General features: G+C 41.1%; 1 protein-coding gene across 1 annotated transcript in view; it reads left to right on the top strand.

The window, feature by feature from the left end:
- Nucleotides 1-19,339, top strand: part of Plekha8 (pleckstrin homology domain containing A8) — a 49,926-nt gene extending 30,587 nt beyond the window's left edge. The window contains exons 8-14 of the mRNA XM_051152336.1: nt 1,277-1,424; nt 1,748-1,833; nt 5,926-5,984; nt 7,066-7,196; nt 7,722-7,792; nt 14,244-14,305; nt 19,091-19,339. Of these exons, the coding sequence (XP_051008293.1) occupies nt 1,277-1,424; nt 1,748-1,833; nt 5,926-5,984; nt 7,066-7,196; nt 7,722-7,792; nt 14,244-14,305; nt 19,091-19,288 (755 nt within the window). The 3' untranslated portion in view covers nt 19,289-19,339. The remainder of the gene's footprint in view (nt 1-1,276; nt 1,425-1,747; nt 1,834-5,925; nt 5,985-7,065; nt 7,197-7,721; nt 7,793-14,243; nt 14,306-19,090) is intronic.
- The last annotated feature ends 5,874 nt before the right edge of the window (nt 19,340-25,213 follow it).

Below are 25,213 nucleotides of genomic sequence, written 5' to 3'. Positions count from 1 at the left end.
TAACTAAAATAAGATCCTTTCTTCTCCAGCTGTCTTAAAATGAAAGATTCTATGATGTTTCTAGTCAAGTCCTTTTTAAAAAAGTGTTTTAATCCTAGAACCTATTAGAAGTTGAGCTAAGAAAGGTAACACAGACCCCTTTAAAATCTGATTTCTTGAATAAGATTTCCTATAAAAAATTTAAAAATTAAAAAAAAAGATTTCCTATAGAAACTGTGATCACAAACCAGTATGATATAACAGTAAAAAACTTTGAACAGGCATGCTAATCAGTTCTTATGTGTTGTATAAAGTCACCCAAACACTGTTTAGTAAGTAGTGTGATTGCTCTAAGGGAATAGTTTGCTTGCTACAGCCATGTGGCTTTGATCAGCCAATCAATAAATAACATTGCTTTAGTGTCCTTTTCTGTTTAAAACACCTGTGTGGTCTAGATAAACATTGAACTAAGAAGCATCACTGTTATTCCTGCCAACACACATGCTCTGTCCATGAAGATGCATCTCACACTTCTGTTTACACACTCCAGACAGCATTATTATCTGGAGCCTTCTTAAACTGCAGAATTAGTGACAGAAGGCACATACATGCAAAAACCATGGTAGTAAATAAAGCCATTTGTTTGTGGTGTGAGAATTGAAGCAAGGCAAACACCTAAGCCCATGCTTGCTAGGTGACAAGTTTGTCCCACCCTGCACTGCCAGGAACCACTAGAAAAATACTGAAAGTCTTGATTTAGGATTGATATGTAATTTTAGCAGGTGCACAAATCCATAACAGAATATTCTTACAACCAGGACTGAGCATTCATAGGAGAAAGGCTTTATAAACCACTAAATACCCCTCACATTGCTATAACTGATACCATAAGGTCCTTAAAATCATGATTCAGGGGCCAGCAAGATGGCTCAGTGGGTAAAGGCACTTGCCATTAAACTTGATGGTCCAAGGTGGATCCCCAGAATTCATATGATGGAAGGAGAGAACTAGCTCCTGCAGGTTGTTCTTTGACTACACACATAGACAAAATATATAAATAAATATAAAAACAGTACATTATGGTTTTGAAGAGTACTGAATGATAGTGGAATAATTGTGATGCACTGATGAGGGAAAACGAGATACACATGTGCTCTTGAGAGGTGTGTGTGTGTGTGTGTGTGTGTGTGTGTGTGTGTGTGTGTGTTCATGTTCAACATTTCCTGTTCACTAACGATTATGTGTTTTTATACTAAATATATAAGAACTTAGTGATAGGCATCATTTACTTTTGTATTCCAAGGTGAATTAATGAAGGATGATGGACAAGAAAACCATGACAGTGATCTGGCACAACCTGGACCAGACGCAGTTTGCTCAACAGAATCTGCCTGGGAAGACAGTGAAGAAGTTATTCCAACTTTCTTTAGTACTATGAACACCAGGTATTCTGGACCCTTTGAACTCCCGGGCATTTGGACACTAGTTTCCCTTTTTGGAAATCAGTTGTGATGCGTATTCTAAGAAATGCAGAATGTAGTGTTTGCCCTTGTGGGTGGGGAATGACAACTGCTTGGATTATGAGGGCAGATTATCTCTGGAGAATTATGTTAACGGACTGTTTCATAATACAAAAATAATGTCTGGGGCTACTCATGAAATCAGGCAAAGTGGTTTTCCCTAAAAAATCTGTTTCTGTGACATCTCTGAACTGCAGAGTGCTGATGTGGTTTTAATCTTCCATTCTCCATGTCACCAAATTGTTCAGCTTTAGTGATATTGAACTTGTGGAAGACAGTGGCATCCCCACGGAAGCATTCTTGGCGTCTTGTTATGCAGTGGTTCCAGTTCTAGGTAAGATTGCTACAGTCGCCTTCTGCTCATTAGTTTCTAGACTTTTTTTCCCCATCACAGTTATTTCAGATGATAAATAATCTACATTGTGGGTAGTAAGTTGACTCTTCTTAGCTTCTGCTTGGCATCACATGCCACATAGCGAAAAATGTACTGTCTAAATGCTCTTGAACTTTCTCATTCCACTTCCAATCAATCAAACTATTGACTTTAGAGTGGTATAATGACAACAGGGAATTCTACTTTCTAGAAAAATACACACAAGCAAAAGTAGAGGCAGTTCAGGAACAGGCCTTCAAACCTGGGGGAAATAGCTTACCAGTCAAAAGAATTTTTTCAAAGAAAAATACATTTACATATGAATGTATATATGTATATTTGTATATATATATCTGCTTAGTACAAAGTCATTAATATGTTAATGTACTGAAATTTACTGTATGACCTATTATTAATGCATGTCTTTGTTTATCATGTGTTTGGGTATGTGGTGTATGTGCAGGTGTACACATTAACGTGTGAGTGAGTGTATTGTGTACATATATGTATAGGCCACAGGTTGATGTCCAGTGTCTTCCTCCATCACTCCTCTTTATTTATGGGATCCTCTGTTCCTCTGGTTCCCAAATGCTGTGATGATAGGTGGTTTCCACACCTGCCCAGCTTTGACATGGGTTCTGGGGATCTGAACTCTGGTCTTCACCCTTGTGTAGCAACTCTACACACTGGGCCATCTCCCTAGCCCTATCCATGTCTTTTTAATTGAGCTATAACTTGTATCTAGAACTTAAGTGTTAGAATTGCCAATTTTGATAAATGCACCTCCCATATATTCTATACTTCTATCAAAATAGGTGCCAGTTTGTTCACAATCAATTGTGCACCCTGAGGCAGCGCCTGATTCCTGTCACCATAGTTTACTTTTCCCTTGTCTGTATAAATGGAATCCTGTTGTCTACTCTTGCACCTGGCAGTTTTCACTAAGTATATTTGGAGATTCATCCTTGTGGCATGTACTTCTTAGTCTCTCGTGCATGTGGGGCAGAACTTCTGGTGTTCCTAAACAGCTTGACTTTGTGATAGCTGCAGGAGCAGTCTCTAGCACACTTGTGTGATGGCCTGCAGGAGCAGTATCTAGCACACTTGTGTGATGGCCCGCAGGAGCAGTATCTAGCACACTTGTGTGATGGCCCGCAGGAGCAGTCTCTGTTGTCTCTAGCACACTTGTGTGATGGCCTGCAAGAGCAGTCTCTAGCACACATGGGCAGTTGCACACTCACAGCTTCTACATGCTGGGGTTGTAGTTACTTCACCTCTTCACACTTGCTGGTGTAGACACTTAGCATTTAGGCCTTCCCCGTGTATTCAGTGGCCCTTGTTGTAGCTTTAATTTCCAGCTACCATAATATTGAGTACATTACCATACAGTTATTGGCCACTACAATGTTTTTTGTTGTGATGTGTCTCTCCAAGTCTAGCCCACATATAAGTTGATCATTCTTTTTATTACATAGGGTTCTATTACTGAGGATGTTCCTATTAATTAATATTGAGAATTCTTTAAATAATCTGAGTAAAATCTCATTATAGACATATGCAGCACAGATACTTTTCCCTCACACTCCCACTTGCCTATTTACATTTTATGATTTTTGTCATAAATCTGTTTTTTTGGAAATTTTCACATTTTTACTTTTGTGTTAATGTGTTCAGTTGTCCTATGGTTACTTTTAATCAAGGATCATAAAGACACTCTCATGTTTTTTCTAGATTTTGAAGTTTTTGGTGTGGGTGTGCATGCACCTACCCAGGCATGTGTGCACAGGCACACATTCACACAGAGTCTAGAGGACAATCTTGGGTGGTCTTCCTTACACTGCCTACATTGTTTTTTGAGACAAAGTTTGTTACTAGTCTATAGCTAAACCATCTTCCTGTGTCCTCCCTCCCAGTGTCAGCATGTACCACCATTCCTGGTGCCCCCATGCGTGGGTGCTGGGGATGGAATTCAGGTGCTCATACTTGCAAGGCAAGGACTTCACAGACTACACGGTCTCCTCGCACATGATGTGTGCCATGATGCTGGAACTGAGGAACATTTGTCTGAATCAAAATTAAGTTATTTAAGGGCCAGTTATCAAAACAAACAACCACTATGTGTTCCAGAACCTGTAGGCCTATAAAATGGGTCTCTTTTCTGTTACCATGATTTGTTTGTATTTCCGTAGTGTCTTAATTATGTAAAGCTTGACATTAGCGAATATAAGTATTCCACTTTTGCTCCTTTTTATGATTGTTTTAGCAGTTCTAGGTCCTTTACATGTCTGTATAATTTCAGTTTTAAATTTCCTACTAAAAGGCCTTTGGTGTTTGATTAAAGCTGCATTTATTAAACTTGTAAGCCAATCTGGAGGAAATTAATGTTTTACATAACATTCCATCTTCTAGTCCATGAACATGATATGTGTGTGTGTTATATATTTAATGCTTATGTTTTTGTTTTTTGTTTTGTTTTGTTCTAGTTTTTGAGACAGAGTTTCTCTGTGTAGCCCTGGCTGTCCTAGACTCACTTTGTAGACCAGGATGACCTTGAACTCACAAAGATCTGCCTGCTTCTGCCTCTCCAGTGCTGGGATTTAAGACATGTGCCACCATACCTGGCTGGCGCATGTATCTCTATATACATGGATATGTAAAATATAAATATGGGTATGTGTATACATTTATTTATTTTAGTCATTTTTATTTTCTCTAACCAATGCTATGTATAACTTTTGTATTAGGAATAAATTTTAGAGTTTTATGGGTTTGATGCTACTTACATACGTAGCATTAATATATGTAGATACACTGTTGTATGCTGGTAGTCATTTTTATAGTCACAAGTAAGATAATTTTATAAAATTTTCTTCTTCATCTATTGAAATTTATGTTTTTATGGTAATTACTTATAATGAATCTGGTTTTTTACACACATTCACTCCTGTTTTGCTGTGTCTTTACTTATTTTGTGTTTCCTGTTTTGTCCATTTTATTCTCATGTCCTGGCCTAGAGCTAGCGAAACAATTGTTTTTAGTATACTATTTTATTTCATATTTGAGGTTATTTTTAACTCTGTCATTTTCTACTTTTTTAAAAAAGATCAATTGGATACTTTTTGGAATTCATTATTTTTCTCTTGTTTTCATGCTATACTTTAAAAGTAAAATTTATGTTTAGTAAACATAAATAATTAAAATTATAAAGTTAGATCTAGCAAAATTAAAGTTAGTACTATAGTCAAACCACATATAATTATAAGTTTATAAAAGATACATTAAAATAGGAAAATAAAAATTAATACATCTTATGTAGCACAGCATATCTAAAATGTCATTAACGTGCAGTGACTTTAGATAGTCATTAGTGAGGTGTTCTGCGTTTTTTCTTTGGTGCTAAGTCTTAAAAATCTGATAGTATATTTTAGTCTTACAGTTCATTTCAATTTGGACTTTGAAACATTGCAAGTACTAAATATTTAGTCACCTATCTGTAGCTACTGCATTGGGCAATGTACCTACCTAAAGAATTCTAAATGCTTACTCAAAATGTATGAGGCATTTTCATCAGACCTGCCACACTGGACCTTGTTTTAGAGACTCATCTCAAAGTAGCAAGCTAAAAAAAGCTGATAACCAAGTCCAGTTCTGAATCCTAAGTTTAGAAAATGACAGTGCAGTGGTGCGCACCTGTAATCCCAGCACTCAGGGAGGCAGAGACAGGCAGATCTCTGAGTTCAAGGCCAGCGTGGACTACAAAGTGAGTTGAGGAGAGCCAGGGCTACACAGAGAAACCCTGTCTTGAAAAAAAAAACAAACAACAACAACAAAAAAAAAAAAAGAAAGAAAGAAAAAGAAAATGATTTAGAATTCAGAGTAACATTAGAGAAAAGATCTTCTAAATGCATTATTACTATAGAAATGTCTTATATTATATATTAAATATATTATATGTTAATATATTAATATGTGTTTTTCTAATATAATCTATAATATATATGTTTCCTACATTAAAAATCCTTTTTCAAAAATATTTTTTATCCTTTCTTTCAGACAAACTTGGCCCTACAGTGTTTGCTCCTGTTAAGATGGATCTTGTTGGAAATATTAAGGTGAGTAGACTCGCTTGTCTCTATAGAAACTTACCTATAAAGGAATGGATTTTACTCCTTTTGTGTTTGACAAGGATAAATTAAAAGGGGAAAATCATTCACACTGTGAGCTTTCGGTAGAGGAATGACTGATGAGCGGTGGATGGCAGCCTTTTGGCCACTGGATCAGCAGAGAGTCATGTCAGCAATGATTGTGTGCATTGTGGGGTTAAATAATAACAAGAAACATTTTCTAAAATTATGGTGGCTGACAATAGCTATCTTTCATCTGGGAGAACTTCCTGGTGCATCTGTAGGGCCATCAACTACAGGAAAGCTGAGCCTCTTTCCCAGAAAAGAGAGAGTTGTTTGTATTACATCCACCATTTATAGATGAAATCTCTTTTTAAGCCAGGCGTGGTGGCACACACAAATCCCAGCACTTGGGAGACAGGAGGATCTCTGAGGGTTCAAGGCCAGCCTAGTCTACAGATTGAGTTCCAGGACAACAGAGTCCCTGTCTCTAAAATAAAACACAGTACCCACCACTAGGTATGATGCGTGGCGGAAGTTCTGTGGGTACCTTTCTTGGTGTGTTTGGAGAGATGGAGAGGTCCATGGAGTCTCACTCATACAAGTGACTTCAGTTTAATGCTCAGGATGAAAAGCAGCTTTTAATCAGAAAAGAGTTTCTGACATAAGCATAGGTACCTCAAGAACAGTGCTTAAAGCTCAGGACTCATTGATTTATTTAAAGCCTCATAGAATTTTAAAAATGCATTACATTATCCTAATAACAAAGAAGATGGTGAAGTCTGGTTTGGGTTTCTTAGAAGTCTTTTTTGTTTGTCTGTTGTTTTTTGAGACAGGGTTTCTCTTGTATTCCTGGCAGTCCTGGACTTGCTTTGTAGACCAGGCTGGCCTTGAACTCACAGAGATCCACTTGTCTCTACCTCCCGGATGCTGGAATTAAAGGCTTGCGCCACCATGTCTGGCCCTCTTAGAAGTCTCTAGCTTACAGATGTGAATACTTTACTGGTGGTTCTGGTGGTGTTACAGTTTTCAGATGAAGCAGTTGTCCTGTTCTGTTTTGTTTTTCCAGAAGGTAAATCAGAAGTACATAACCAACAAGGAAGAGTTTACCACCCTCCAGAAGATAGTGCTGCATGAGGTGGAGGCGGATGTAGCTCAGGTTAGGAACTCAGCAACTGAAGCCCTCTTGTGGCTGAAAAGGTGAGCCGGTCAGGTGGTGCACACATGCTCACGTTCAGCGCTGTTGAAATGGTCCCAGCTCACAGTTACCCTTGGAAGAAGGATCTAACCAAAGGTGTAATCTTTCCTAAAAATCTGGTGAATAGAACATCAGCTTGATAGTGATAAACCTTGTTAATACTGGCATTGCTGTAATATGTCAGACTGGAGAGCCAGTGTGTTTCTCTTTATGTGAGTAGCTTTCTGCTTTCAGTGGCAGAGCCTGGGAAAACACTGAACTCAGAACGAGAATTTCTAGAATTTTCATTTCTAATGAATTCTAAATGATGCTAAAGCCACCAGTCATAGTAACATAACTTGAAAACACTGCATCAGGGATGTCAAAGAGGGTGAGGGGAATGTCCAGAGCTTTCTAACAGGAGTTACAAAGAAACTGTTCAGAAAGGACCTCTGTCTGTCCTACCTGCTCCCTGCCTTGCTGGGATGAAAGGTGGCACTTGTCATCTGAACTATGAAAGTAATATTTCTTCCTCTCTTTCATTTTAGAGGTCTCAAGTTTCTAAAGGGATTTTTGACAGAAGTGAAGAACGGAGAAAAGGATATCCAAACAGCACTAAGTAAGTGTGCCTCATACTCTAAGAGATCTGCAGTCAGATGTGAGGTGGAGACCCTGGAGATGGATGGGCTGAGCACAGGTGGACGGGTCTACTTCTTTGGGTTTGATTTTCTTCTCTTTTTAAAATTTCATTTTTATTAATTGCTTTTTTATATACTTTCTTAAAAGGGGTCTATGAAGGCTGAGGGTATATGGGTCTTAGTAGTAGAGCATTTATTCAGCATGTGTGAAGCCATGGGTTCAATCCCTTGTCATAATAAGAAAGGAAGAGAGGGAGAGAACGGTACCTGTGCAGTGACGAGGTCAGGATTGGTAGATCACCCTAATCGTCCATGAGATTAGTATCCTAAGCTATCCACAGGAATCCATATTTAAAGAGAAGCTCCTTTTAGAGTACATGAAAGAAGGTGGGAAAGGGACTCCTGAGGAGGTTCTGTGGAGTAAGATAGGGCCAAAATTCACCTTCTACTCCTCCACATGTCCATTTTGTAGTGATAGAACTAAGATTGCGAGGGGAGATTGGCCTGTGTCTCCATCACAGTGCTGTAACTACAACATGTAGGTGCTTTGTAAATAAATACTGGTAGATGGGTTATGGGTTGATGCATCTATCAGAAAAGCTAAACTGCATAGCATCCTCACAGTGTACTGATAATAACATGGCTTAATTCTCACTCTGGGCCTGTGGAAATCATGTTGCATGAGCTTTATTCTTTGTTTCTTTGCTAGTTTAGTTTCATTTTTATTGAGATAGGGTCTCACTGTGTATCCCAGGCTGGCCTTTAACATATAATCTCATGCCTCAGTCTCTTGGATGCTGGAATGACAGGCATGTGCCACCATACCTGGCCTAGAGTAAGTCCTGGGTTATGGGAAGGGAGTGGAATTCATATTATTCTAAAGCCTGGATTATTATAATATTGAGACACAAAGTTGGACACTAAGTAGCCATGGTTATAAACAAACAAACACAAAATGGTTAATTCTGTTCTTTGGAAAAGGTTACAGTATTCTCGGTGGTACTTTTTTCATTTTCCCAGGGGGCATCTTCCCTTTTGGCACAAGTTCTGAAAGACTGGCCCTTTGGAATTTTCCCAGTCTACCCTGGCTAGAAACTGCTGGTATGCCATGTGACAGTCACACAGACACTTCTGTAGCATTTTAAAAATGGGCACAACTTAATCACGTCAGTCCCATTTTACTCAATAGAAAACCAAAGTTAAAATACTTGTTTCAGACCCCACAAAGTCATCACTATCATAGACGATGTTGATAACCTGTCAGAAAATGAGGTTATTTCCCAAAGCAGAAATAGAAAGCTTATTTATCTCAGCTGTCAAACCAGAAATTCCTCTTTAGACCAGCTTCTTAGTGTGGAAATGTCCTCCTGAAAGGGCAACGGTACTATATAGCAAGAGCTGGAGATGCTAATGACGCTGTGAGCCTGGCAGGCTGGCAGTGCTAATGGCATTTCTTGCTGCAGCTGGAAGAGGTAGACCCAGATGCTCACAGGACACTGCTAGCAAACAGGAGAGCTTTCACTTTAAGGTAGAGCCCTTGATTTGTTTCTCCTCTAGCTGGAACTTGTTTGTTTGTTTGTTTGTTTGTTTATTTAGAAGCAGAGTCTTAGGTAGCTCAGGGCCTCTAATTCAATATACAGCTCAGTATAACCTTGGATTTAAGATTCTCCTGCCTCCGCCTCCACCTCCCAAGTGACGGCATTGCAGGTCTGTGTCAGCACTCCTGCCTGGTTCATGAAGTGCTGGAAACTCAAACCCAGGGCTTTACACATGCCAGGCAAGCACCGTGCACACAAGCTACACACTCTGGCTGGCACATTCATTTGATATGCAGACAGGACTCAGAAGATGTAGACTTTGTGAAAAATGTTGAAGGGCAGATGTTGCTGTATAACAGAAATTCAAATTTTTCATCCTGACATTCAGGCTTATTTCAGAGGTCTTCTTAACATAAATGGTGTTTTTGTAATAACCCTAGTTTCCACTGCCGTTCAGTATGAGAAGATAAAGTTCCCTAGCCACTGCCCTCTTCAGACATGACGGCAAATAAACTGTGCAGACAGGTGTGATTTAATTTTTTAATTTTCACTTATTTGACTATTTCATGCCCATAAATGTATTTATTTCATGTTGTTTTATACCTATGTGTATTTTGTCATTTTCATTCCATACTTCTCTTATTCTCTTCCATTGTGCTGAGTTCCTTCTCCACAAATATTAAACATGCTTTGAATTCTCTTTTGAAGTATTAAAGTCAGTGTGCAGCAGGAAGGGTTGTAGAAAAGCCGGTCTCAGACCCAGACTCTATGGGCTCTAGTTTGTCAGTGCATGCTAATTAGGGCTCTTAGGCACCCCAGGCAGGCTTGCTCACCCATGGCGAGCAGGGGCCTTAAGAGATCATTTACATAAAGTTGTTCAGACCACAACGGCTCCTTGATGCAGATTTCTTCTGGGACAATGACTTTGCCTTTCTATTTAAAACTACAGCCTTGCCAAGTGCAGCTGCTGTCTTGTCTGACTGAAGGCAGACACGCAGGTGAAAGAGTGTATGTACCTAACTATGTCTTTACTTCTAGAATTTGCTCTGAGACAAGGCATACTTTTCTTGTCATTATTTTCTTTCACAAAGAATAAATTTTTTTTTTTGTAAGAATTGTTTGAGGTGATACAAATGCCCCAAATTGTCATTGCTTTGTGTCCTTGGTCACAAAGAGGGTCACTCCGTCTCTGGGTCTTCCATTTCTTCCTTTGTAAAGGGAAGAGAGTTGGGCAAGGAAACCATTAAGGCTTTCCATTTAGAAATGTGGAAGAAGTCTCTGGGGACTGACATATCTCAAAGAACTGGGAGAAAGGTATCATTTGCTTTATTTTTGGTGTTTTGAGGCAGGGTCTCTGTGTAGTCCTGGCTGTCCTGGAGCTTGCTGTGTAGACCAAGCTGGCCTCGAACTCACAGAGATCCGCCTGTTTCTGCCTCCTGAGTGCTTGAATTTAGAGATGTGCGCCACCATGCTAGGTTTATTTATTTCTTTTAGAGTATTAAAGAATACTGTTAGGTTATAAAGCATGCCTTATGGTACTGAGATCCTCAGTGAAGATTAACGCTTCTCATTTAACTTTCTCTGTGTAACCAAAATAGACCAGGCTTGGGCTTCATCGTATTTTCATACGGCCTCACATGCCGCAGAGTCTTGCAGCCCTAGAAGCCAGCTAAGAACTTCTGGCATTTTTAAAATGCAATTTTAGTTAGTTTGTTGATTTTGCATTTCACCAATGGTCCTCCTAAGCTTTCATCAGGACCAGCCGAAAGTGTATCTTCACTCCTCCATTAGAGCTGTGGTGGGTGGAACACCCACCATCAAGATCAAGGTGCTGGCATGAGGAACAGCCGCTTTCTCTGACCAGGCCAGGTGGGAGGACACAGGTAGCAGGTAGTACGCATGCTACTTGTCCTTAGGCCGCCTGCCTGTGCTTTTGGATCCACAGTAATCTTGTGTTTTCTACTCCCTGCCCTTTAGAAGGAGGGCATGAAGAAGGGTTTTCTTGTTTGAGTGGTTAGCTTGCATGGCACAGTGCCAGAATGTGAGCACTTAGGGGTTGGAAGAGCACTGAATTTAGAGCAGTTTGCCCCACCAGGAACCACAACAGTACCGTATATGCTTTATATACTTTAAGGAAGGAATTTCATCCTATTACTTACTACCCTAGTTTCAATTCAGATGAGGGTGAGCTTATTACTATACAAAAAACCAACACTCTATATAGGGATGTTGTCTATTTAAAAAGAATTTCCCTGGAGTGTTGCATGTTAGTTAAGTCTACTAGTTTCTTTAGCCTAACATTAAAAAAAAAATGTTTATTTGTGTATGTGAGTTTGCTCAGGAAGACTATTGATGAAATTCAAAATCGATACATGAATGCGCTGCAATGTTCTTTGTGTATCTTCTCCATTGGATACTGGAATCAGGGAGAAAAGTGTTACCATTTTCAGAGCTGCCACTGAGCCCTAGGTGATTCAGAATCCATAACTTGGGGATTAAGATCTTTGCTGTTTGATTCAACTTGTTTTCTGTCCCAGTGAACTACTTATAGCTGCATAGCTTGGCCCAGTTCATGAGTCTTTGTCATCTGTGGCCACCACCTTTTCTTCTGTATACCCTATCCAGCCCTCAGGGTTCCCCTAAGTCCTATCTGGTGCACCAAGACTGGGTTAGTCCCTTTCCTTTGGCACTATGTACACATCTCTGTTCTAGCAGTTAGTTGGAAATGTCATTTATCATATAAATATTTATGTGGTAGTGGTGTGTTAAAAGGCTAGCTCCTTCTGAATCCGTCAAGTTCCTGAGGGCAGAGGATTGACTGAGCTTAAACCATCTGAAGATCCACTGCTTTGCACAGTGTGTGGGCTACAGTAGATCAACACTAAATTCCTCCTGTTAAGTGAAAATCTTTCACTGTAGATATCCAGAGCAGATTTTTTATAATGGTATTCAATACTCTTCCTGGATTCAGGTCACAGGAAAGCAAGGAGATCACTACCCTCCCACAGTAACTACTGGTCCATGTGGCTCCGCAGATGGCTGTGTCTTGCACTGCCTGCCTGTACTGCACTCTCTGTGCTGTGTGAGTCGGCAGTGCTCTTTTCAAGACATCAGCAAAGCCTTGAGCACCATCTAAACTCCCCACGTGCCATCCACAGAATCAGCTAAGTTTCTGTCTTAAACTGATGACAGTGTGTCTGGCCTATTGTCTTGACACAGTAGACAATAATCCTGGCCTGCTCGGACTATTTTCCTAAGGGGAAAAAATAAATTTAATTTTGGGTTCTCCTTTCAACCATGTCTAAGAATTTCTCCATATTTGCATATAATTTCTGTCCCTTTTGCATGAGCTCCCGCACTGACGCTGACATCTCATCCTGTTCCAAACTCTAGATAGCCAAAGGAAGCTGTTGTACTTAAAACCTGAAGTCTTATATATAAAGCATGTTATAACATGAATGAGGTATTCTTTTATAAAAATAAATTTTGTGCAAATTCAAATTTTGCAAAATGGAAATGGTAACACTGAAAAACACTGAAGTTTTTAAATAAAGCCTTATCCAGAAATTGGAATAGAAGTTGGCTAAAATTACATAATTTCAAAAATGTAAAAGGCTGTAGACCTTCTAAGCTTACAGCCACATGGCAGTGCACCATCTCATCTCTGCATTGTTTTCCCCACACAGGAACTCTTCCTTGTAGTTCTAGTATCTGTCTTCTATTGCATCTACTCTTGTCAGGGCCAAGCAGGATGTGCAGCCTATCACAGCATCAACTAAGCCTTCACTAAATAGTACAGTACCTGCACTAACCCTGAGTTAGCCCAGGAAAGTAAATAGGTTTGGAATAGAAAACTTAGATGTGCTCAGACAAAACATGGACATAAAGGTCAAGCCACCCCGGTAATGCAAATAGTCCAAGAATGCCATAAGCTCCTGGTGACGGTATGCAGAGATGGATGAGACATATAAAGGAAAGTGCATGGAGGGCATGGCAAGCTACAAATTGTGTCATCCAAGAACACATCTGTTCTGTGGGAATGATGCAAAGTCAATTTTGAATTTTCTACATATTGTTACCCAATAGTTCAGAAAATGTATTTCTTGCATAAAATCCCTTGCTGTTGTGATTATTTAAATTAAAATTAGTATATGCCAGTTTTAAAATCTTATTTTAAAACATCTTAGGACCAAAGTAGTTGTCTTTCGCATAATACATGTGAATGACTTTATTAACAGTTCTCCACAATTACTTTATAACTGACTTCAGGCCATACTGTGTGGACATTTTGTTTGTTTGAGTTACGTTCTGTTTTATTCGTTGTTGTTGTTGTTGTTGTTGTTGTTGTTGGAGATGCAGCCTCCCTGTGCCTCCCCCTGTTGCTTAGCCTGACCTCAAATTGACTATCCTACTTCAGCCTACTGAGTGGCTGGAGCTGTGTGTGTGCTACACAGGGCTTCTCCACGGCATTTTTTAAGGCTTCAGGCTTCTTTGCTGCCGATCCAGGGTTATATGAATATTAAGACAACTGTTTGTTATCTCAGGAGAGAACTTAGAAATTATTTTACTAAGGGGAAGACAGGTAATTAGAGAGAGTATCTAAGCCTGGCCCAAGCTTGTACCTACATTCCAAAGCACTGTGTTTTGAGTTAATTGCGTAGTTCTAATTATATTTAGTCATAATTTTCTATATCCTTTTCTCTCTCCTTTCTGCTTTATATGTGAAAATTTTCCAGCTGTGATAATAAACTGAATTTCAGATACAATGACCCCCAAAATGTGAAAATTCTTATTTTTCTTGAAGGAAAAGAAGGCATTAGAAAGCATACTTAAACAGTGCATTGTACAAGTCACATCAGCATCTTACCATTCACAAAATCTCTTTCTTTTCAAGATAACGCATATGGCAAAACATTACGGCAACACCATGGCTGGGTAGTTCGAGGGGTTTTTGCGGTAAGTCATTCCTGTCCCCTAAAGTTTGCATAATCATCAAGGTGTTTACATCGGTGGTTCTCAACCTGTGGGTCAAGATCCCTGGGAGGGGGCGGGCATGGAACAAGCCTGTCACAGGGGCTGCATATCAGCTATCCTGCGAATGAGATGTTTACATTGTGATTCATAACAGTAGCAAAATTGCAGTTATGAAGTAGCCACAAGAATACTCTTATGTTTGGGGTCACCATAAAATGAGGAGCTATATTAAACGATTGCAGTGTCACGAAGGCTGAGAACTACTAGTTCACACAGTGTCTCTCCAGCTCATGGATGTTTCTAGGCCTTTGGAATGTCAGCAATAGAAAACATCTGCCCACAAAGAACGGCAGAGACTTAGGAATGAGAGTGTTTCAGTGACACTGGAGTTGTGTCTTCAGACACTTGCCGAGAGAGCTGGGTAGGCTGTGATCTCAGGTACCTCCAAGGAGACAAAGCCCAGGATGTGGTCCAGTAGCAGCTCCCTCTGCTGCCCCTTCAGTCAGTCCTGTTGAGTCTCAGTCAGTCCTGTTGAGTCTCAGCTCTTAGTTCAGGCTTTTTGTCTTTTTGTTTAGTTTGTTTTGTTTTTAGTTATAAAGTTTATCTTCAAATATTAACTGTGTAAGTATGTGATACCAGGCAGGGCTAGTAATATCTTCTTAAACAGTTGTTATCACAATGAAGATATTAGACACTTGTATGCATGTGTTCACTTGGTACCTGTCATTTCTTCCTGGGACTTTGCTTTCTCTTCCTAGCTCTTGATATCTTTTTATTAAATCTTTTATTACTTGTCTATTTTATATTTTTCTTTAAATATATACTTTTATTTATACATGTTTATATTTATGTACCCACATGTTTATAGTATTATGCAATTAATTATCATGGAAATTCATATTTTTTACATTTAGCTTACAGTGTAATTCTATGGTCTTTGTCCATACTTAATAGATTCTATGCTAACTTTTGTTGTTGTTTGTGGTGCCGAGGATCAAAGCCCTCAGCCTCATGTGCTAGACAAGCAGTGTTGCTCCAGCCCCTGTTATGACCATTTTAATATCATGAGAGTCAGAGGAAAAAATACTATTTTTAGTGGCTTCATAACATGACCCATAATTTGCCTAATCCTCTGTGAGAAATGCAAGCTGCCCGTGCGTTTCTTCTTCGTAGTGGCACAGCATCTGTTTTCGTACATTCTTTCACTGAAATTCTTATTTCCCTAAAATAGATTACTGAAAGAATTGCCTATCAAATACCAAGCATTGTCTCTACAACTTACAGTCTGGAGTATTTATCATGCACTAGACATTGTTTTAAGCGATTGAGAAACATGCAGTTATTACTCTCCTAACACTGAGATTACTCTCATCTTTCCTGTTACAGACAGAGACCTGAGACACAGTTCACACACATCAACATATGCAGTTGTAAATGGCCTTTGAATCCAGTGTTTGATGTTAATGGTATTTGAGAAATAGATAATTTCAAGCATCTTTGCCACAGCTCTGTCTATAGATGAGTCAAGTATGTGGCTTCTTGGCCTCGCAGCCTCACAGTCATCCCCAAGTCACCCACACTTTGGAAGGCTTATCGCATTTTCGAGTGTACCAGCTAGCCGATCTCAGAGAAAACATCTTCCCATCCCTGGAGCTTGATTTATTTGCCAGCCAAGTAGTAACTGTTTATTCTCAAACACATCAAGTCTAAATAAGTGCCAGCCATGCTTCTGGCACCAGCTTGTTGATGCCCAGCTGTCACTTGACCTTCCTGGTTTTCTTGACAGCCAGATTTGAGAGCTGAGCTGAGCATTGGCCATGCCTCTTGTTCCTAGAGTGCTGTTCTGGCTGGGTAAAGCACTTTGCTTAAATTCTTCAAATGACTATGTTAAAATCCCCAGATTCAGTGATACAAGCCACTCTCACTTCACACAATGAGGAGGATAGATTCTCAAAGACTCTCAAAATATAAGGGAACAATTACAGATCCTCTGCTATCTCAGGAGAAGCAAACAGTGTTTCTGTATTAGTTACTTGTTGCTGCAATAAAGTACCTGACAAAAGCAATTTAAGGAAGGAAAAGCTTGTTTAGGCCACATCCTCGTGGCAGAGAAGTCATGACAACAGGGCCTGGAGCAGTCAGGGAGTCAGAGAGAGGTGAAGTCTGCTGTCTTTCTCCTTTCCTTCACACTGAGGCCTTGGTCCATGGAACAGTGCCGCTCATGTTGAGCGTGCATCTCTCTCCCAACCTTGAAAATTACTCAGAGGTGTGCCCACAAGATTGTCCCTTAGTTTCTGTCAGGTGAACAGTATTGCCACTGTAAGTCTACTCTTTTCACCATAGGCTCACAGCCATCGCATCATGCAGAATGCACTCAGTTCAACTGTAGAAGTCCTCATTTTGTTGAATTTAACAATTCCAAAACTGTTCAAAAGTATAAGTTCAGAATCTCTTCTGAGACTCAGGAAATCTCTTTAACTTTGAACCTCTTTAAATAAAAAATCAAGTTACATACTGTCAACATAAACTTTGTGTAGGGCACAAAGTAAACACTCCAATTACAGAAGAGAGGAGTCAGGGCATAACAAGGAAATATCAGACCTAAGAAAGACCAACCCCCATCAGGGAAAACACCAAATTCTGCAGCTCCATGTGGAGTATCTAGTGTTCACAGTGGAGTCACTGAATTCCAAAATGCCTGGGCCACCCTGCTCCTGCAGCTCTGTTGCCTCAAGCACGTGGAGCTTCTCTCTTGAGCTATCTTGACTCCATGTCTTCAGCTTTCCTCACATCTATCTAATGGCCTGGCATCTCTAATACCCAGTTCTCCAGTGCAACTGTGGCTTCACATGTGCAGCTTTATGCAGCAGTCTCTCAGGCTTTCCTTGCAAGAACTTCAATTGTGCCTTATATAGCTTGGCTCAGAGGCCATCTGGAATCTCAGTCAAGTCTTCATGACTCCCTCGCTTTTGCATCTGCCATGGTTGTAAAGCCAGTAACACATGGACAATGTTTCCAAGTTGTTCTGTCAGCAGCAAGATGTAGCCTTGCATGGGGCTCTGTGTGCCCTCCTGGCTGACCCTGGAGAAACACTTCCCAAGGTGGTCGTTGTTTGCCAGGGAACCTCTTTGGTGCTAGTCTCAATTCAGGATCCTCTTTTAAATGAATTTGTGTTTATACAATATGGAGCTTTTGTTGGGTATGATTTTTCCCTCAGGGCACTTTTCCTGTTGACTTAGATTTCTCTTTAATGGTGTTAATCTTTGTAAAATTCTAGCTGCTTTCTCAGTACTAGCTTGATCTACAACTTCGAATTTCTTCTCCATGACAAATAGCACATTTCTGCTCCCTTCTGTTTTCTGACTGTAGAACTGAATCAGAGCATGCCATGGCCTATCAGAGAATTCTTCTGGCAGTGAATTAGCCCATTGCCTTTGCGTTCAGCCTCACTCAGAGTCTTAGCACAGACAGAATGTAGCCAGATGATTTATCAGAATATAATGTGAGTGGCCTCTAGTCCAGTTCCCAGTAGAGCTCTTGGTTCCCTCTGAAACCGCATTACCTGGACCTCCACTGGCCACATTTCTGTTGGCATTCTACTCTTCCAAGCACCCACTAGGACAATTCAGTAAGCTCTGCTTACAGCATCCTAAGGCTTTTCTAGTCTGAAGCAAACTCTTCTGCAGACCAATTCCAAAGATCCAAGAAACAGGAGGTCAGCTTCATCAAGTAACAACCCCACTCCCGATCCGTTTTCTGTATTCATTACTATTATCCTTGCTGTGATAAAATATCCAACAAAAGAAATTTAAGAAATAGGGTTTAGAGCCAGGCACGGTGGCACATGCCTTTAATCCTAGCACTTAGGAAGACAGAGGCAGGCATACCTCTGTGAGTTCGAGACCAGCCTAGTCTACAAAGCTAGTCCAGGACAGCCAAGGCTACACAGAGAAACCCTATCTTGGAAAAAGGAAGGAAGGAAGGAAGGGAGGGAGGGAGGGAGGGAAAATCAAGGATTTTACTTTGTCTTAGGTTTTGAGGGTACAGTCCATTATAACGGCTGGAGCTTGAGACAGCTGGTCACATTGCACCCAGTCAGGAAATAAGAGAAATGATGCTGCTAATTGACTTTCTTGCTTCTTTTTAATCAACCTAGGACTCCAGCTCTTTCTACCCTAGTCACCCAATCTAGATACTCTCACAGACATGCCAAGAAGTTTGTCTCCTATGTCTGTGTGCTGTTGAGTGATCATTATTACAAGTTCACTTCCTTGTTGGAAAATATACAAGGAGTTATAGAAAATATTACCCATGTTGAGAAATAATAGAATATATGAAGACAAATGGAATGTACATGCAAGGGAGACACAAATAGAGGTGCCCTGGAAAGCTAGGCAGACACATGCTAACAGACAGATGTGCATACTGGTTGGTTGTAAGGATTCAAGGAGAAATAGTCCTGAACTTTTCTCTAATGTCTTATTTTTAATAGCACTTGGTAGCATTGTTCATCATTAAATTGGCCCAAGTAGACCCTGCTTTTTTGGTCTTGAAGTTATTTGATTTGGTGCATAGAACATAATTTTAGGTAATCCATGAATTAGAAAAGTGTTCATATTTGTTTGCCCTTGCTTTCCTCCATGTGCTTGTGTTTCTCTCTCTCTCTCTCTCTCTGTGTGTGTGTGTGTGTGTGTGTGTGTGTGTGTGTGTGAGTAATTGTGTACAACACAGTTGTGTTGAAGATCCTCACAGGTAACTCTCTTGCAGTTAGCACTGAGGGCAGCACCATCCTATGAAGATTTTGTGGCTGCACTAACCATAAAAGAAGGCGACCACCAGAAAGAAGCTTTCAGTACTGGGATGCAGAGGGACCTCAGCCTTTACCTCCCTGCTATGGAGAAGCAGCTGGCCATACTGGACACTTTATATGAAATCCACGGGCTGGAGTCTGACGAGGTGGTGTGACAGCTACAGGGCAGCACCTCCTCACTTCAGGGAATAAAGCTTGCTAAAGTGTTGTGTTGCCCTAGTTAATTTCCAGCAACAGCTTTGGTACTCCGCAACTCCTTTCCTTGGGGAGATGGACATGAGGAAGCAAAACCTAGTGCTTTTATATAGAATTGTTTTAATGCATATGTGTTTCATGTGTTTAAAAATCAAGGTGCTAAATATTTCAACAAGCCTACTGGAAACCAAATCATAGCTACCACAGACTTGAATGGCAAATAGTAAGAACAAAATAGACAAATGAATTTGTTGGGATCCATTTTGTATTGTTGTGTTTCAGTTACTAGTTTTAATGTGCCACCCAAACCCAAGCAGTATGCAGGACTATAATACAAAGCCAGTGTTTAAATAGCTTAGAGGTTGACTGAGCATCGGAGGGGGTGTAAGCCCCTTTTGTTGAAGGACTTGCTGGGTAAGAATGTGTTAGTCCTGGACTTTCTTGAGAAATGCTGTGTAGTGAAGACATGTGGGCAGTTGTGGGAAAACATTGACAAGGACTGCCTTGCCTGTCGTCAGGTTAAGGAGAGGACATCACCCCGTGTTTGAGAATAGGATAGAGAGGTGGGGTAAGTCGTTTGGGTGACACATGCCACTGTTTGCTAATTATTTTCTGTTTTTGAGCTGGACATCATAACAAAGCGATGACATTAAAGAGGATATTTATCCTACTTCAGAAGTAAAGTTCAGAATTGGAAAGTCTGTTCAGATTCATGGGGTACCTTGTCTCTCATGATTTTATTTTTATTTATTTATTTTTTTTGCCTAGCTTCATGAGCTCTCTTCAGCAAAAGAGCCAGGGAGCTTCCACATGTGATCTAAATCACCTCTGTATCAAGTCACATGACGCACTGTGTTAAAGAACAGAGAGTCCTAGGAGTTAATAAAGAACCCAAGTCTGGAGGTGAAACAGGAATGTGCCTGTTGATAACCTCCCCAGGAGACACTCAAGTACACAAAGTTGAAAAGCCACCCAGTTAAATTCTAGTTTACAGAATTCCCAGTCTTCTGCAAAAACCAAACGAAACACCCACCTCCCTGGAGGAAGGAGTCAACATTTAAGTAAAATAATCAAATGCAAGTGAGTAGACCAGCAGCTTGCGTAGCATTGCTTGTGGCAGTCTTCTCTAAAGAGTGACAAGGTGCCCTTGTCTCCTAGTAATAGGCCAAGCTGCCTGAGTGCGCATAGGGAAGAGGCCATGAGTGCCTTCCCAGGAGAGGCTGCTGCATGCGTAGTCTTCTGAAGAAAGTGAGCCCCTTGCCAGACACAGGGGAAGGGAGTGGCTGTGCACACTGCTCTTGCTGCTGTACACACTAGGGCTCTGCCTTGTGCAGGTAAAGGTACTAGCTCTGTCTTCTGTCTGTCTTCAATCAGGTGGGCATTTCCTCATATTAGTGAAGCAGTCAAGCTGGCCTCAGTTGTGCATGTAGTCCCAGCTATGCAGAAAGTATGAGGCCAAAGTATTAATTGAGCCCAGGATCTGGAGGGTAACCTGGGCAACATAGCAAGACCTTGCTTCTTAAAAATACTTTTAAAAAAATTTAAGTGAAGCAAGAATTTGCCTACATGAGAAGTTATAGAAATTAAATTTAGGAAAAGGAGGACGGGGCTGGAATTACAGACAATATGCTACTTTGCTCTTGCAAGAAGTTCGTATGGATCCTGTTCCCTGGCTAATGGAAAGGGGGAACAGGGCATAATTTAGACCTCCTGCCCTTGATAGCCTCTTAAGATAGAAAAAGAAAGTAGCCAATCCTCTTGTCTCTGAGGACCACTGATTTGGGCCATGTGCCATCAGTGGGCTGCGCTACCAGGAAATTGATGTTAAGCATGGCTGTGCTAAGCAGCTGCAAGTCCCTCTGTGGTCTCTAGAGCCCAGGGGTGGGTCCGCACTAAGGCCCTAAGTGCATCCAGAAGGAAAGCTGCCTTGCAGGGCAGTCTGACTGTGTAGGTTCATTTCACCTAGATTAGTAATTGTTGATTTCTCATTTTAGTTAGAGCCATAATTTTTTTCTGATTTTTAGTTACTTTCTAAGAAAGGGGTAAATGAGAAAAGATCCTGAAAGTGCTCCCTGGAGCCCTTCCAAGAGCCCTGGCATCCCTAAGACACCCTCACCCTGACAGATGAAGAAGAACTCATGTATTTGTTGACAGAAGGCTCACCTTGTCTTCATTGCTAACAAGTTTTTTGATTATTTTTCTAGCATAAATTTGAGAATCTGGAGAATAGGGAAATGTGTCTTCCTAGACAGCAGAATTAAGTAGGTAGCACTGGCTGACCCTGTGCGGAGCACTGCCCCACCACCATCCCATAGTCTGCTCCTCACCCCCACCCAGTGAAGCTCAGCTCTGTATGGGCTGCCATCGTGTGTGTGTGTGTGTGTGTGTGTGTGTGTGTGTGTGTGTGTGTGTGTGTGTGTGTGTGTGTGTGTGTGTTGACCTGAACAAAGGCTTTTCAGTTATGACAAGCCATTTGTCTTTTGAAAACATATCTGATTATAACTAAAAGCTGCTGAAGGAGGCTGACTTGGAGGAATGCTTTGAGGGTGGAAACTAACTTATAACTGAGGTGGAGGAGACACAGCTCTTGACCCATCCCAGAAGGGGGCCCTGGGGATGTAGTGGCTTGTTACTATGTCCAAGACATTCTAAGCATGAGAGCATCCCCCAGTGTCACTTCCTATAGCCTAGCAGCTCTTCCCTGCTGCTGAGCATGGCCAGCAGTGCACAGCCCCCGCCCCCAGCAGCTTGCCACAGTGATTCCCTCTCCTAGCTCTTGTTTCCCCTTCTTCAGCTGCCCCCTCCTGGGACAGGGTCTGTTAAATACCTGGACACACTGCCAGAGCTTAGAGCAGAAGCCATGTTCACATTTGTAGCTGTAAGGTAGGGATGGCCACCATGGGAGAGTTGAGTGGCACAGGGGAAGCACACACCTCTGCCTTTGATAACTCCATGCACAGTTAGTACATTTGACTTTCTGTCTGCAGAGTAGCACTTTCAGGCAAGGACAGTGAAGGTGGGGTCGATAATACAGTGCACTTTGTTAAATTTCAAGTGAGAAGAGCTAAAGAAGTTTTATTCCTAAGGAAAACTAGTCCAACTATAAAGGTCATAGATATGGAAAGATTTTGGACAAAGCAACAGAGAAGTCAGAGTGTTGTGAGCAATACAAAGTATCAGGCAGTATGGAAACTTTCTGGAGAAACTGTTTTTGTTTTTGTTTTTTCTGTATTTCTTACTACACCATGTGTCCTACAGGCAGAAGGCTGTGCCATGTTGTGTTTTTGAATCACTTCACACCACTGCTTCGGATTTAGTCACGGATCTATAGCAGTTCAGATTGCCACCCCCCCCCCCATGTTTCATTTCCTACCAATCATTTTTACATTTGAAGGGTTCTAGATGTAGACTTTATAAGTGTCTGCCATCTGTGTTGAACCATCACTCTATTAGATGACCTGATGTGTTCGGCCATAGAGAGCCAGACATGTACAGCTTTGTGACACTGTGCAGCCTACATGCTTGTGCGCAGCAGACCCCATCCCCATGACAGGCACATGAAGCGCTGTAGTGACGATGTGCTCTACTTCATATGTCCCTCTGTAACCTGCAGTTGCTTACTCAGGGGTTTCACAGCAATGACGTAAATAATCCGCTAGCTGTTTAACGGCCTCTGAAGACTATCCGTGACAAGGTTATAGATGTGTAGTGTCAGTTGAGGGCCCTTCGCTTTACACTGGCCCTCCCCTGTGAATGCTGCCAGTCCAACCCTGTCTAGACTATCCTGCAGACCACTTGCTTGATTTCCTGCTGCAGAACTGCATTCAGGAGCTCTAGGGCGTGAGTGACCAGTCATGGTGATGCCTCTGGTACCGATGATGCGTGCTTGATCTCTCTTCTCCATTGTCTATATATAGCCTTTAATGAAAAGGGGAAAAAATGCCACTACTCTGCAATGGAGTTTTCAGAATTCTTGTAAATTGTGAATTCTGGAGTCACTTCTTCAGGGTGAAGTGTTTCCAGCCGAGCTGTGTGGGGACCTACTTCTTGTTTTAAATGTCTTTTATATTTAAAGTGTGGTCAGTATCCTTACCTTACACATACCCCTGGCAGGGTGGTCCCCTCACCCTGTAGGGGGTTGTTCCGTATCCCTTGGATGGATGACCTCGTTATGCAAATGTTCTTATCCACACAGAGCCCCGTGTGTGTGTGTGTGTGTGTGTGTGTGTGTGTGTGTGTGTGTGTGTGTGTGTGTGTGTGTGTGTGTGTGTGTGTGTGTGTGTGTGTGTACACGGTGTAGGTGGAGTCAGTGCAGAGAGAGGGGCGACCCAGACAGCTGACGAGCCAGCTTCCTGACATGGGCAATGTGTGGTTCCCACGTGTCATGAGAATTTCACTAGAATGTCATTAAGCAGCCCAACTACCTCATGTGAAAATGGCTGTGGACAATCTATGCTTGATGAGAAATGTGTTCAGAGAAATTTACTCTGCTTAGTAAGTCGAACAGTGCAGTGTGTCTATGAAGAAGAAACATGTTTACCAGATGCCAAAGGCTAAAAACTATACATAGATTTTCTCAGATTCCTTTCTGTATTAATGTTTAATTCCCACAGTCTGTATCCTCATGAACGTGTGTAGTTTTGTAGAGCCACGTGTTTTGAGTATCTGTCACAGAATCGTATGTCACTTCATGTCCCTCAGTATTTTGAATGAACATCATAATGCTGATAGGAAGCAAGCTTAAACTACGAAGGCATCAAACAACTTGTGGCTTCTTAACTTAATGGACCCTTACTTAGAAATGAACTGGAGCCTCTTAGGACCAGTTGTTGAGTGAAAACCTTGTGTGCAGATGTGTCTGCTTATCTGTTCAAGTTGTTCTTCTGTATTTCATGGGAAATGGGGCAGGGGAGAGGGGTTTACTTCTTTTGGAGAATGTTTGAAAACATCTGTCAGATTTTTATATTCATTAGTTACAATAAACATATTTTTAGAGTATTTTATTAAGTGTTCTTCAAAGGTTTTTGTATGGGTTTTGCTTAATTTCATGTGCCAATAATACAAATTGTTTATGGTATGCCCACACCTGTCAGTCATCATTCTTAAGTCCTTGACAAATATTGACACATTTCCTCCTGCTATCTGTAAGTCAGGTGCTATGATTACTCTTGGGCTACAGCCAGGACAGAGGCACAGACTGGCAAGCCCCTTGCCTTATCCCAACAGCTGATAAGGACTGGAGAAGGTCTGTGAATTTCCCAGCTCCAGGATCATCACAAAGCTCTGAAGACCTCCAACATCAGCCAGTGTAGTGACATTTGTCTTGGTTTGGGCCTTCTAGAAAGACCAGCCCATTTCAGAAGGGTTTTCTACTTTGTTTTCAAAGGTGGGAGCAGCAGTGAGGTGACAGTCCAGAGCTGGGAAGTTCTTCCCTTAGAGACTCCAGTGAAGGCAGATCATCTGCCTCAGAAGAGAATCTTAGAACTCACAAGCAAAATTAGTATTTATCAAGCAGAGAGAAGTGTAGGCTCAATTTTATTAACCAATATATTTTATTAACAACTTAGTAATCGAACATATGTCACTTACAACCCAACTAACCAAAACAATAGTAAAAGAATTAACGGACACAATAACAAAACCGTACAGATATCAGTTCCAAGAAGCGATTCTCCTGGCATAATCAGCAGGATTTCTTCTGCTGGAACCTGGAGTAACCAGAACCCAGAACCTCAGCAGGAGCCGGAGCCCCGGAAGCCTTCCCTTGAGCCGTTCTCTCTAGAAGCTTCTCGAAGTGAAAGAATGAACAGCCAAAACTATCCCAAAGTCTTCAAAAAAGCCCCACCTCCAGTTTTCGGCTCATTTATATATCTCCTCCCTGAGTC

The sequence above is a fragment of the Acomys russatus genome, chromosome 10, assembly GCF_903995435.1.
Source record: "Acomys russatus chromosome 10, mAcoRus1.1, whole genome shotgun sequence".
NCBI lineage: Eukaryota > Metazoa > Chordata > Mammalia > Rodentia > Muridae > Acomys > Acomys russatus.
Note: the sequence above shows the minus strand (reverse complement) of the source record. Positions and strands in the feature narration are given on the sequence as shown.